Below are 11,156 nucleotides of genomic sequence, written 5' to 3'. Positions count from 1 at the left end.
CTCTTTCCCCCAGCACGGTGTTGAGATGGCAACATCGTTGGTCCTTTCTGAAGGACTTGCAAAACAGACCATCTGTCTTTTAAACAGCTTGTGACATTCAGGGGTTGATAATTGCAGGTTGTCTACACAGCTCCCAGACGTGTTTAAATCATATGGTCACACCAGGTATAACTCTTCCATTTCTGCTTCCACGCTGGCGTGTGGTTTGTTTGTTGCTGAGTAAATGCAGTCATGGGATGGAGATGTCCGAATTTAGCAGAAGGTGAGGTTATCTGCTGCAGTGACCCACCGCAGAGGAGGCACAAATGAGGAGAGACTCTATAAATGCAGGAGTCTGAAACCAGTGCCTCCTCCCTGGCCCCACAGTAATTGTTGCCACCCTGTTGATTGCCTGCAGTTGCTATAGGTGTTGCCAGGCACAACCTCAACAGATCTCCCTCCAGTCTCTGGGGATCTGGTAGCCTTATGGTGCATGAGGAAGAACTGATGGGAAAAAGCACGCTGGCTGTGAATTGGCTCTGGGTCTTCTCCAGTAGCGTTAACTTTCTCTCAGAAAATATTTTTGATTGCTTTTCTTTTTTTTTTTTTTTTTAAATTGATGACATCTTTCCCTTGCTGCTCATCTTTGTGCTGTTTTTTAGTACCAGTTGTGCTGATTTAATGTCTCTCTTTAAAACCAAATTAATATCTTAAGTGAGCTTTCATGCTTCTGTGAGAGAATCTTCTCCCTTTTTCAGTAGGAATTTGCAGATAAATGTACTTTTTTGGGGTTTTTTACAGAGTCTTCTTCAAAACTGTTGGTGGTATGTTATATAGTTTGCAATTTAGAAGAATTTTTCAAGTGATTTAGTGAAATAACTTCTCAGACTCACCTTGATTTACATCTGCTGCTTTCATACAATTCTGTCCCAAAAGGGCAAATTTGACTCCTGTGCTTTGTTCCTTCATTTGCCATCTTCATTATTTTTCTCCTTTTATTTTTTCTTTTACCACTTTCCACTCGCTGATAAGAATTAAATAACTTGCATACTCAGTTATTACCAACAAACCGGGATCTAAAGTCTGTCTGACTTTCAGTAGTTCCAGAAGCGGGATCAGATGCAGGTTTTTATCCTGGATGAACAACAAGCTTCGCCAGGCACTAATATCTGCTACTGAGTTACAGTGGTTGAACTTACAAAGCATATGGAAAAAAATCAACAACTATACGGAACTGGTGCAAAGGCGTTGGCTCATTTAAACTGCTACCTTAGGCTAATGTCATGAAAGAGCAGATTGAAGTTACGAGATGTTGGTTTTGTTGCTCTCCCCAAAAACCTTCCTCGGGGGGGAAGTTCTCTTACCTCAAACACCTGGAAAAACAGGTTGGCAAATAGACCCAATGTTTTCTGCCTGCAATGGAGACCTGGAGGTGATATGTGCTCCAGGTGAGCTGGAGCTGGGTGGGAATACATGAACCAGCAAATACAGGGATGTTGTCTCCCTGCAGAGACCCTGGCCCTCCCAAAGCTGTGCAGGAGCTGGTCTGCTACCACAAGTCAGACATGAGGCTTTCTTCTCCTGTCTCAGGTTTCCCTCCAGCCTTTTGGCAAAAACGGAACTGGAAGAAAACATCCTAGAATTCGTACAGTGGCATAGCTACATGTTATGTATATAATGCATGTTTGGTACAAATACAGCCGTAATTAAATTTTTCTGGAGAATAAATATAAACTGTGCATGTGGTGGGAAGATGCAGGTGCTGTGTTATATGGGCAACGAACAGGCTGTGTCCTAAAAAGCTGAAAGTCTTCTCTGGCGTTGGGAATCTAACTTTGACCAGATGTTGATGGTAATTGAGTTGCAATACCACGATGGGAATTGCCCAGTGGGAAACAACTTAGCTTTTAAAATGTCATAACTTAAACCTTGATTTAGTGTATTGCATAAAAGGGAGCACAAGTTGTATTTGATACATTCTCTTTTATTAGGACCTTGCAAAGAAAAGTTCTTACGGTCCCTGGAACGTGTGTTTCAGCTCTGTGTGCTTCCCCAGCACTAATTCTACCCACTAGCATCGCAGTTCATAGGTGCGCAGAACAGTTTACGTTGGAAGGGACCTGGAGATCACCTAACAGAGGGTTGACTTAAAAAGGTTCTCCAGGGTCTGGTCCAGCCAGGCCTATGCTGGCATGTAGCAGTCTAGCTCTTCCCAGTCATCACTCAAAGATTTAAGTTAAAGTTTACTTGGGAAGAAAATATTGAAGATTTTACATAAAAACTGCATGCACAAATATATACTCTTTTATGCTTGTGTATATGTAATATATTACACTCAAGTGTATGGAGCAGGGAACTATTATTATGACCACACTTGTGGAAATATTTGAATTCCGCTTACTTTACATAAACACCCTGGCCTTAAACCCCCAGTGCTGGGTGACGTGTAGAGCACAGCAGTCCTGTTCTCAGGCCAAACGCTTGAAGGGGCTTTTCAGTGTTTCCATTTCAACCCTCTCAGAGCAGGGGGGTCCTAGCTTGGCTTTAAATTTTTTTTCTCTGAAATAGAATTTTTTTTTTTTTTTTGAGGACCTATGAAAAACTTCATGTTATAAGGGATGAAACTGGTTACCCACCCCAATAATACAGGGGAGGAGAGTGAGCCTCCGCTGCCACCAGTGCTCCCTGTGGTTGGTTGGGTGGCCATCAGCAGGGCAGACCTAGTGCTCGAGATGTGTTACATGTGGGCGAGTTCCTTGCTGAAACGCTGTAGAGAAGCTGAAAAGCTGTTTGGAAATCTAGCGTGTTAAAAACCCAGTACTAATCCAAATTGTATGGTTAAGACTTCACTTAGTTATTTAAAAAACAGAAGCAATGTCCAGTATGTGCCTGAAATATGCTCCATTTCTCTCTCCTTCCTGCTTCCACATTTTATTCACTCCTGCTCCTGGGATGCTCTCTACTGTGTCATGGTCCAGTTGGTGTAACACCCATAGTTCCTGAAGCTTTTACGTTGCTTGTATTTAAAGCCCATCCTGAGAGGCTCACAGGTATCTGTTCTTGTACCTGACACTGTTTCAGACAAATCCAGCTGCCAACTGAGACGTGGAAAGTGTCCAGCTGACCCCTGTGTCTGATCCAGCCTTTCACGCCAAAGGCACTAGCAAGATATTTTGGGACAAGGACAAGATGTTAGTGTCCTTCCCTCCAAACATAGACCAACTTCAAAAGGACTGTACTGGTGGAGAAGGTCCTGTGGACAGCCCTCCTGTGCACAGCCCCTTATGGCAACAGGCAGGGACCAAATGCACCAAGAGGCTTAAGGGAAAAGAACGATCACTAAACAGACAAGATAGTAGACAAAGAGAGAACAATATTAAAGAATGGATGTACTTTATTAATGAATTCAAACTTGAGAGAGGCACTGCTTTTGCAAACTGAACATCAGTACACATGTACACTTTAATGTTCATGGCAACTGAAATTGTGGGATTTTGCATTTAAAAATACAAATGAAGAAACCCGTTTTACGTAGTCTGATGCTTTCAATGTCACTAGTTTTCTGTAGTTCAGCAGTAGCAATAACAAAGCATTCAGCCACTACAAAAAGCAGATCTTCTGATACCACACAATAGTGTGGTTCTTCACATGCTTTAGCAAAGGCAGGGATGAGCGCCGCGAGCTGCCTTAGAAAGCTTCTGCTCTGCTGTGTCACAGACCTGCTCAGAGCAGAGGCAAAGGCAGGAGTCCCTCACCTGCAGTTGCATCTGTGTAGCAACAAGTGACACATTGAGCAATAACACTTGAAGGAAGTTTTTTTAAGTTAAAACCCTTCTTGATAAAGGCATTTGGCCTCAGAACTAGGGGCAGCCCGAAGGAACGTACTGTGGCAGCCTCTGCAGCTCAGCTGATGGCCAGTAACTTAGTCCATTTGGATCATGAGACAGAATCTGCACGCTAATGGGGATTATTTTTAATAAGCCTTCTACTAAAAATGAACTGACAGAACCAAAAATGTAATAGTTCAAGGGATTTTGCAGATAGTTAACCAGATGGGGGGTGGGGGGAAAGCTATGACAAAACAAGAGAGGGTCATTCCAGCTTTCCTTGAATTACTGAAGCTATCAAAACAATATAACAGATCCTGTGCATGTGACGGTAGAAAAAAATTACAGGATGTTTGTCAACTCTCAACTAACTGAGCTGGAATGGTGTTTCAGGGAAAGACTGACGGGTCAGACAAACAGTCCCGGCACGTGTGGCTTGAAGTGACAATACAGAGACTACACGATAGAAAGCGTGTGGGTATCACGCGGTAGTTTGAAGTTACTTATAAAACCTGTTGCTCAGACTTCCATACCCCATATGGAAGCTTCACAGGCAGACAGCAAGCGCCACGTTTATTATCCCACACTGCACAGAGATAGGTCCAATGCAACTGCAGTGACCAAAAATAAGGCACGGTTATGGTTTTCCAAATATTTCTAGGCAAGATGGAGGGAAAACCCCATTTATTTTTCTTGAAAGAATGCTACTAGGAAAACTATGGCTAGAAACCGCACTTATTTCCTTCTGTAAGTCTTTGGATTTTTCTAGGCTAGATAGCTTAGTGTGTGCTAGACTAAACTACAACACAGTTATGTATATGAATAACATGGTTGAATTTTGGGGCACAGTTTAATAGAAAATATTAGAACTCACTCTCTCTCCCCAGCAGCTGTGAAAGCCGCTCTTGAATCTTGCTTTCTACTGATCATGTTTGTCCCACCCAGTGTAATTAAAGCATCCCCAGTCTAGGCCTTTATGAGCTCTGTCGTCTAATCAGGCTAAAATATCAACTAACTCTATTTTTTACGTTTATCTTCGCAGCAATCCCTGCAGTGCTGGAGGACCACGCTATGAATAGAACAGTTCTGAAATGCAGTCAACAGACGTTTCCGTGCTACTCCAGGGAAGGCACAGATAATTATTTTAATTGTCCCCAGTTTGCTCTTCTGTCCATAATTATAGTTTTGAGTTTATAAATAACAAAGCATGATTTTAAAAACCAAAACAAATCCCTCAATTACAACACAGTTCCTGAGATAATTAAGTCTCCAAATGTGGCTGTGTAGAAGGGAACCAAAACTACATCGCAGAAGCTCATAACGTGCAGAAGTGCGTAAGCGGGGCAAAGCGACAGGATGGAAAACGTCACCAGGAAAATAAACTCTCTCATCATTATTTCACTGCTTTTTACCTAAAAAAACAATGGCCTATTGTTTCAATTCAACCTATTGTTCTGTTGCATTTTTTGCTATTGAAGGAACCAACAGTCAGTCAGTGAGAGCTTCCTGAGGAGCAGCAGCTTGAAAGGCTAAATGTAGTACCCTGTACCTAAGGCTTGTTTTGCTGCAGATTTAGGAAAAAACGGACAAGGTAAGTCACTGAGGTAAAGTAAAGCACAAGTTTAGGATTTAACTGGTTTGAGTACCCTCTTCAAATAGAAAACACACTCCAGTTTTACCAATAGGGTGGTTAAAACCTGCAAAACGAAGCAGAACAAAGCTCTGCCCTGTCACATCCTTGCTTGGTGGACATTCCTCTGTTGTTACTGGGCGTTGCGTATTGCCAGGGACAGGACAAGAAAAACTCTGGGTCAGGAGCCAGCACAGCAGGAGGCTTCATTAGCCACAAACAGGAGCAAAACAGGGCTTCAGAAGGAGCAGTGCCCTTGCCCAACAACCCGCTTCACCACAACAAGCACAAAATCAGCTGGACAGCCTTGAACATATTCTTTGGATAAACAGAGACCTATGGATGCGAGACAGCTATGGCTCAAGTATTTCAAAAGATCTTTGCTCAACGAGGAAACAAATTATATATTAAAAACCTTTTACAAAATACATGCTCTGTTCTTTCTCTGCTTCATATCTTCCTTGCTTGAAGGTTGGCTGTTGCCCAAACGCATCCAGAGCAACGCTTGATGATAACTCAAAAATGTGCAGTTAATCTGTGTGTAGTTTCAGCTCCTGAATGCCAGGAGGGAAAGTGTATTTTTCAGAGAGAAACAGCCTTGATCACACAGTATAATCACGTTAATGCAGCTTTTTAGATGGCCAAGATAAGGGAATTACTTCTGTAAACTCCTTTAAGAAAAGATGAAAACTCTAAGGTGAATTTTTTTTTCAATGTTGTTTTATGCACAAACCAGTATAAACCCCAGTAGAGAGCTTCCTGCACTACAGCAAGAAAAACTTTAGCTTGCCCCCCCCCCTTTTTTTTTTTAAAAAAACCTTACAGCTATATTTCATCATAAAAACTAGTTTAAAGAAAGAGTAAACTTTTGCTCTTTGGTCTGTCTTGACATTCCTCCAGAGACACATAACAGGAATATTTCAGATTCATTTTTGTCTCCTCCTTGCAGGAAACAGGAAAGTTGCAGTTCTTAATTTCCAGGCTTCTGAAATGAGAAAGATAAAGAATTTATACCTTGAAATGAACCATATTTGCTTTGTTCAAAGAAACTAAAAATAGAAGTATCACAACCTAAAAGCAGTGCTTTATTGAAATTGGATATTTTTGCCTTAACCATAATAAACAAAAAAAGTTTAGTTATGCCATATGCACCTCCTATTTATTATCTGTGTAACCCTACTAGGTGAGAAACAAAAATCTGTACTCCTATTCCAGTATGATATGGGCTTTAGACTGTACATTATTGTAGTAACTGCTGCTGACTGAAACCCAGTACTGTGGAATGAGATTAAAAAAAGCCAGTTGGTTTTTTTTTTTCCTTAGGATCATTTTTGTGGATTCAAAGCAAAGGTCTTCAAACACCTTCTATCCATCTCTGAATGAATTAAGATGAAAACATCTAACAAATAATTTGAAATTTTAGGACATCAGTTTTGGTGTCCTCTCCTCATGGGCTTCGTTACGGCTGTGAAGATACTCAGTCAAAGCTCTGGGATTCCTCTCACATTCAGAAAAGCTCTGAGGGTGGCAAAATACCCGTGCTGTGTATTACAATCATTCTGATGCTCAGCCAATTTTGAAGAGGAGACGAGTGCAAGTATATATCTGCAACTGTGGACAGCCATGGCCTTACTAAGTCACAACCAACTGAGGAAAACAACCACACCCCCCCCACCAACCCGAGACCCAAAGCCAAACTTGCACAGTAAGAGCAGGCACCTGCTGCCGCTGATTAAATTAGAGGGATCCTTAGAGCTCACAAAGGGCCTTAACAAACTTTACTTTTGCAGAGTGGGTCAGGCTCATAAATTCCCCTCATCATGCAAATAACACACTTTTTTTAATTATTTATTTCTTCCTACTGGCAGACTTGTCTCTGTGTAAATAATTTTTATTCTGACTGGTGCTATCTACAGATAGCTCCTAAGGAAACAATTTCAACTTTCTTAGTGCATGAGTTGCGCTGTATAATTTAAATAAGGTAGTGGCCAGTGATGAAGAACCAGCCAGATTCCTTCAGGTTCATTTCCAGATATTAATATGTTTCAGTTTTTTTAATAGAGCACGTTGTTCCGACAGAGAGACTGCAATATTGTGTGTTCCATGTGTTGTAGCTGTCAACACAAAAAAACAGAGCTGACTTTTTGACAAAGTTTTTGCTTGTTTGACTTTTTAGATTACATTCTAATGACTGGTATTCTGCAAACTTTTGTGAGCACTATCATCTGCTTCATTAATGCAGTGAAGGGGTGGAGAAAAATCAGAGAGGCTCGTGACATCCAATGTCTCAGCTCAGCAAGAGCCCCACACAGCTACCCTAGCAGCAAGAACTTTTGCCTGTATCTGTTTCACAAGTCTCATGAAGCTGTGCATTGCAGAGGAGGATATAAACTGCACACCAAAACAACTGCTCTCAGCTCTGCATGCATGTTGATAATGAAACATCTGCAGCTCTTCCACAAATCTCTAAATATTTTTCCATTACCACGTCTTAAAAGATTTGAATCCATCCTAATGAGTTGGCACAATATCATATTACTAGAAATTTTACATTGTACACTAAAACCCTAAGAAAAGAAGTGAAACCAAGCAAAAACAAAATAAAAATCCCTTGATCTGCCTTTATACAAACCCACAAGTACCTCATAGAGTAGTATCAGCTACAGTGTGGGTTCACTTCAGTGAATGTCTGAAAGCAAAGAATAATACTAAATTTCTCTACAGAAAGTTGGGAACAAAGATTATATGGGAATATTGTTTCTCTCTATCCAAAATGAGAAATGTACAAATTTAGCACATGAACTGGATGAATTTTAGAGCTGCTGAATACTGAGTACCTTGTGTGGTGCTCACTGGGTATTAAAATACTCTCAAGGCATTTATTTAGATCGTTAATGGTAGGAACACAGGTGAATATGTGCCTATACTGATGAAAAATATATATGGTCAAGCTGGTTTTTCTTTAAAAGGCTTAAACTTACTGAATCATTCATCTGTCTGATGCCACCAATACCTCCATAATGAAACTAAAATAATTTATTGAAAATTGGATATATATACTATTCCCGACTACTGTGTTTTTTGCAACTTTGGTAGCATTTCTTTTTACGTCTGAGAAAAACACCATCACTGACTTAAAGCTAAGTTTAACATTTTCATTTCACGCACAACTTCAAATGAAAGACCTTCACAGTTGGAATAGAGTATTTAATCTGCTTAATTTTCATTGTTCTTCAAAACGCACCAATCCATGGTTTGGATGGATTTGTGTAAGATGAGGCAATAAACACCCAATTAATCAGGCTATGTGAATCTGCATATAGATTTTACATTAGGATTCTACAGTCATTTCAAATGATTCAGAAGCAATGACATGACTGACACATGATGAATCAATATGTATGCATGAAGCCATCAGACATATAATGCATATCAGTAACAAAAATGGGATATACGCCAAGAAGTGGTATGCCCACCACTACCCAGCATCAGAACAGTCAGTGATGGTTTACATATAAGCTAGTAATTACCTGTGCACTCTGGTTAACTTTCAAGCTAACTGCTTGCTTTTTACTTGTCCTGACCGGTACACACGAAATGACAGAATCTGCTCTCACCAGATGTTTTGTGAATGCTGTGACATTCAAGTATGGGCAAGTGAACAGCTAATTTGGTCTGAACAGTAATCTCATTGGGTTGTGTCTCCCCTCCTCCAAACAATCCGTTAAAACACAGAAACAGAAAATGAAAGCCAGTTCTCTCAAACCAGAGTAGGCAAGGGATTGCTAGAGCAGGGCTCAAGTGTTTGGGCACATCCACCTCAAAGCTGTGGCTGATCTGGGGTCCCATCACAGTCCTATCAGCTCATAGTGATGTTGTTATTCTGTGTAAAAGTAATTGTTTTACTCTCCAGACCTATTTATTGGGGGAGGGAGAGAGTCTGCCGCAGGCGCACGTGGTTTGTTTCAGTCAGGGTAACATCCTCTCTCACTCCACTTATTACAGTACAAGGTTAAAATGGAGTAGCATGGAAAATTTTCATAACAACTTGGATTTTTATTTTTAAGTGAGGAACGTGCTACACAAAATTAAAACATGACACCAAGAAGATTTAAGTGCTCAGAGAAGGGGAAAAGGTGGTGGGGGAACTGCAACCCTCAAGGGAAAGGGAGAGAACCCAGCATGAAAAACAGACAGGTTAAGAGGACAGAGTTGTGTTCCTGAAATGCTTGTTACCATTTGAGAGAGATGACAGCAATCAGGAAAAACAAAATATGGAAAAACAAAGCAAAGCTCATGAACAAGCTGAGAAACATCTCCCCTGATATCTAGGTCATGACAGAAACACAAGAGAGCAGTATCAAAGATGAACTAGAGTATTTCTTTTGAGGTGACTAACATGACATAATTTCTTCAGACTGCCTTTTTTCATAGCCGAGAGCGGTACAGTTGCAGAACCAGCTCCTCCTCATGCCAAACTGACAGAGCCAGGAAATCCAAAAGGCACCATCGATGCGCACCATCAGCGCACACCAGCAAAGTGCTGGCCACCGTTCAGCAAATGAGAAACCCATGTGATAAAGTGCACATCATGAAATATTCTCCCAAATCCCCCCAAATTGTGGGAAGTCCCTAATGAAACTAGGGCCTAGATAAACTCCTGACAACCTTTTTTATATACATACTAGAGACAAACATCCTCCTCCAAGCTGGAACAGGAAAATAAAGGCTGTTGACTGACCTGAATTTGGACGTCACTCTCAAAACAATCCTTTCACTTGCTCTGTGAAGGGGTCAAGGTCAATGTCATAGAAGCACGGCCTTGTGGGCAGTCCTGGCATGGTGCTCATCTGTGGGAACAATAAAATGAAGTTATACTCCTGCACCTGTAAGCAGATATCACTCCACCCATGTAAACCTTAGATTAAGAGAAACTCTGGATTGTTCATCATGGACTAAACCGCAGATATGATCTTCACCATATTTTTTGTTTCTGTTAAAAATATCAAGCTTGGTACTTTTTTTGATTTCTTTTTAAGTGTAGCTTCTAAAAGACAGGAGAGAGAAAATAAAAGCCAGAAAATACAAGCTAGGATAGCAACCTAAGAATAAACTCCTTAACAAAACAAAGACACTTTGGGACTTATTTGTTCCTCAGCATATTTAGCCAGAACATTTATCCATCTATATCTACTGGGAAAAATCACACAGCAAAGGCCAAGGACATAATTGCCCAAATTCACCTGGTGATATGAATGTGTTGAAGTCAGACCTCTCCCACAGAAAACCAGAATATAGGAGCAGAATTAATTGCAGCACTTTCATGGCTGATTACTTAATGTATGGAACAAATTGGAATAGTTCAAGTAAAGGTACATGGATTACAGTCGAATTGTAATTTAGTAGTTAGAATTAGAAGGTTGAGCTATGAAGCTAAAGCAACCCAATTATCTCAAACTGTGCATAATTAAGATCCTGATCTAGCATAAGACACCAGTATCTGCATACCTTTAAACATGTAAATAGTTTCATGGACTTAAATTACACAGTTAACTACAGCTCAGCTCATGTTACTTATACTATTATTTCCAACTGGCATTTTAGCATCAATTAAAGACACGTGGGTGATGTGGAAATTTTGAGGTGTTGGTCCATGATAGCTTAAGATACTTTACATCAGAGGTACCCCATCTTCATACCTCCCCTGCCTTAGGAATCCC

General features: G+C 40.6%; 1 protein-coding gene across 1 annotated transcript in view; it reads right to left on the bottom strand.

Moving 5' to 3' along the window:
* Positions 1–10,196: 10,196 nt before the first annotated feature.
* MTHFD1L (methylenetetrahydrofolate dehydrogenase (NADP+ dependent) 1-like) overlaps positions 10,197–11,156 on the bottom strand; it is a 157,169-nt gene continuing 156,209 nt past the window's right edge. Inside the window, exon 26 of the mRNA XM_009884055.1 lies at positions 10,197–10,286. Coding sequence (XP_009882357.1) covers positions 10,197–10,286 — 90 coding nt within the window. The remainder of the gene's footprint in view (positions 10,287–11,156) is intronic.

This window comes from Charadrius vociferus, unplaced genomic scaffold (genome assembly GCF_000708025.1).
Source record: "Charadrius vociferus isolate BGI_N301 unplaced genomic scaffold, ASM70802v2 scaffold494, whole genome shotgun sequence".
Taxonomy (NCBI): Eukaryota; Metazoa; Chordata; class Aves; order Charadriiformes; family Charadriidae; genus Charadrius; species Charadrius vociferus.
Note: the sequence above shows the minus strand (reverse complement) of the source record. Positions and strands in the feature narration are given on the sequence as shown.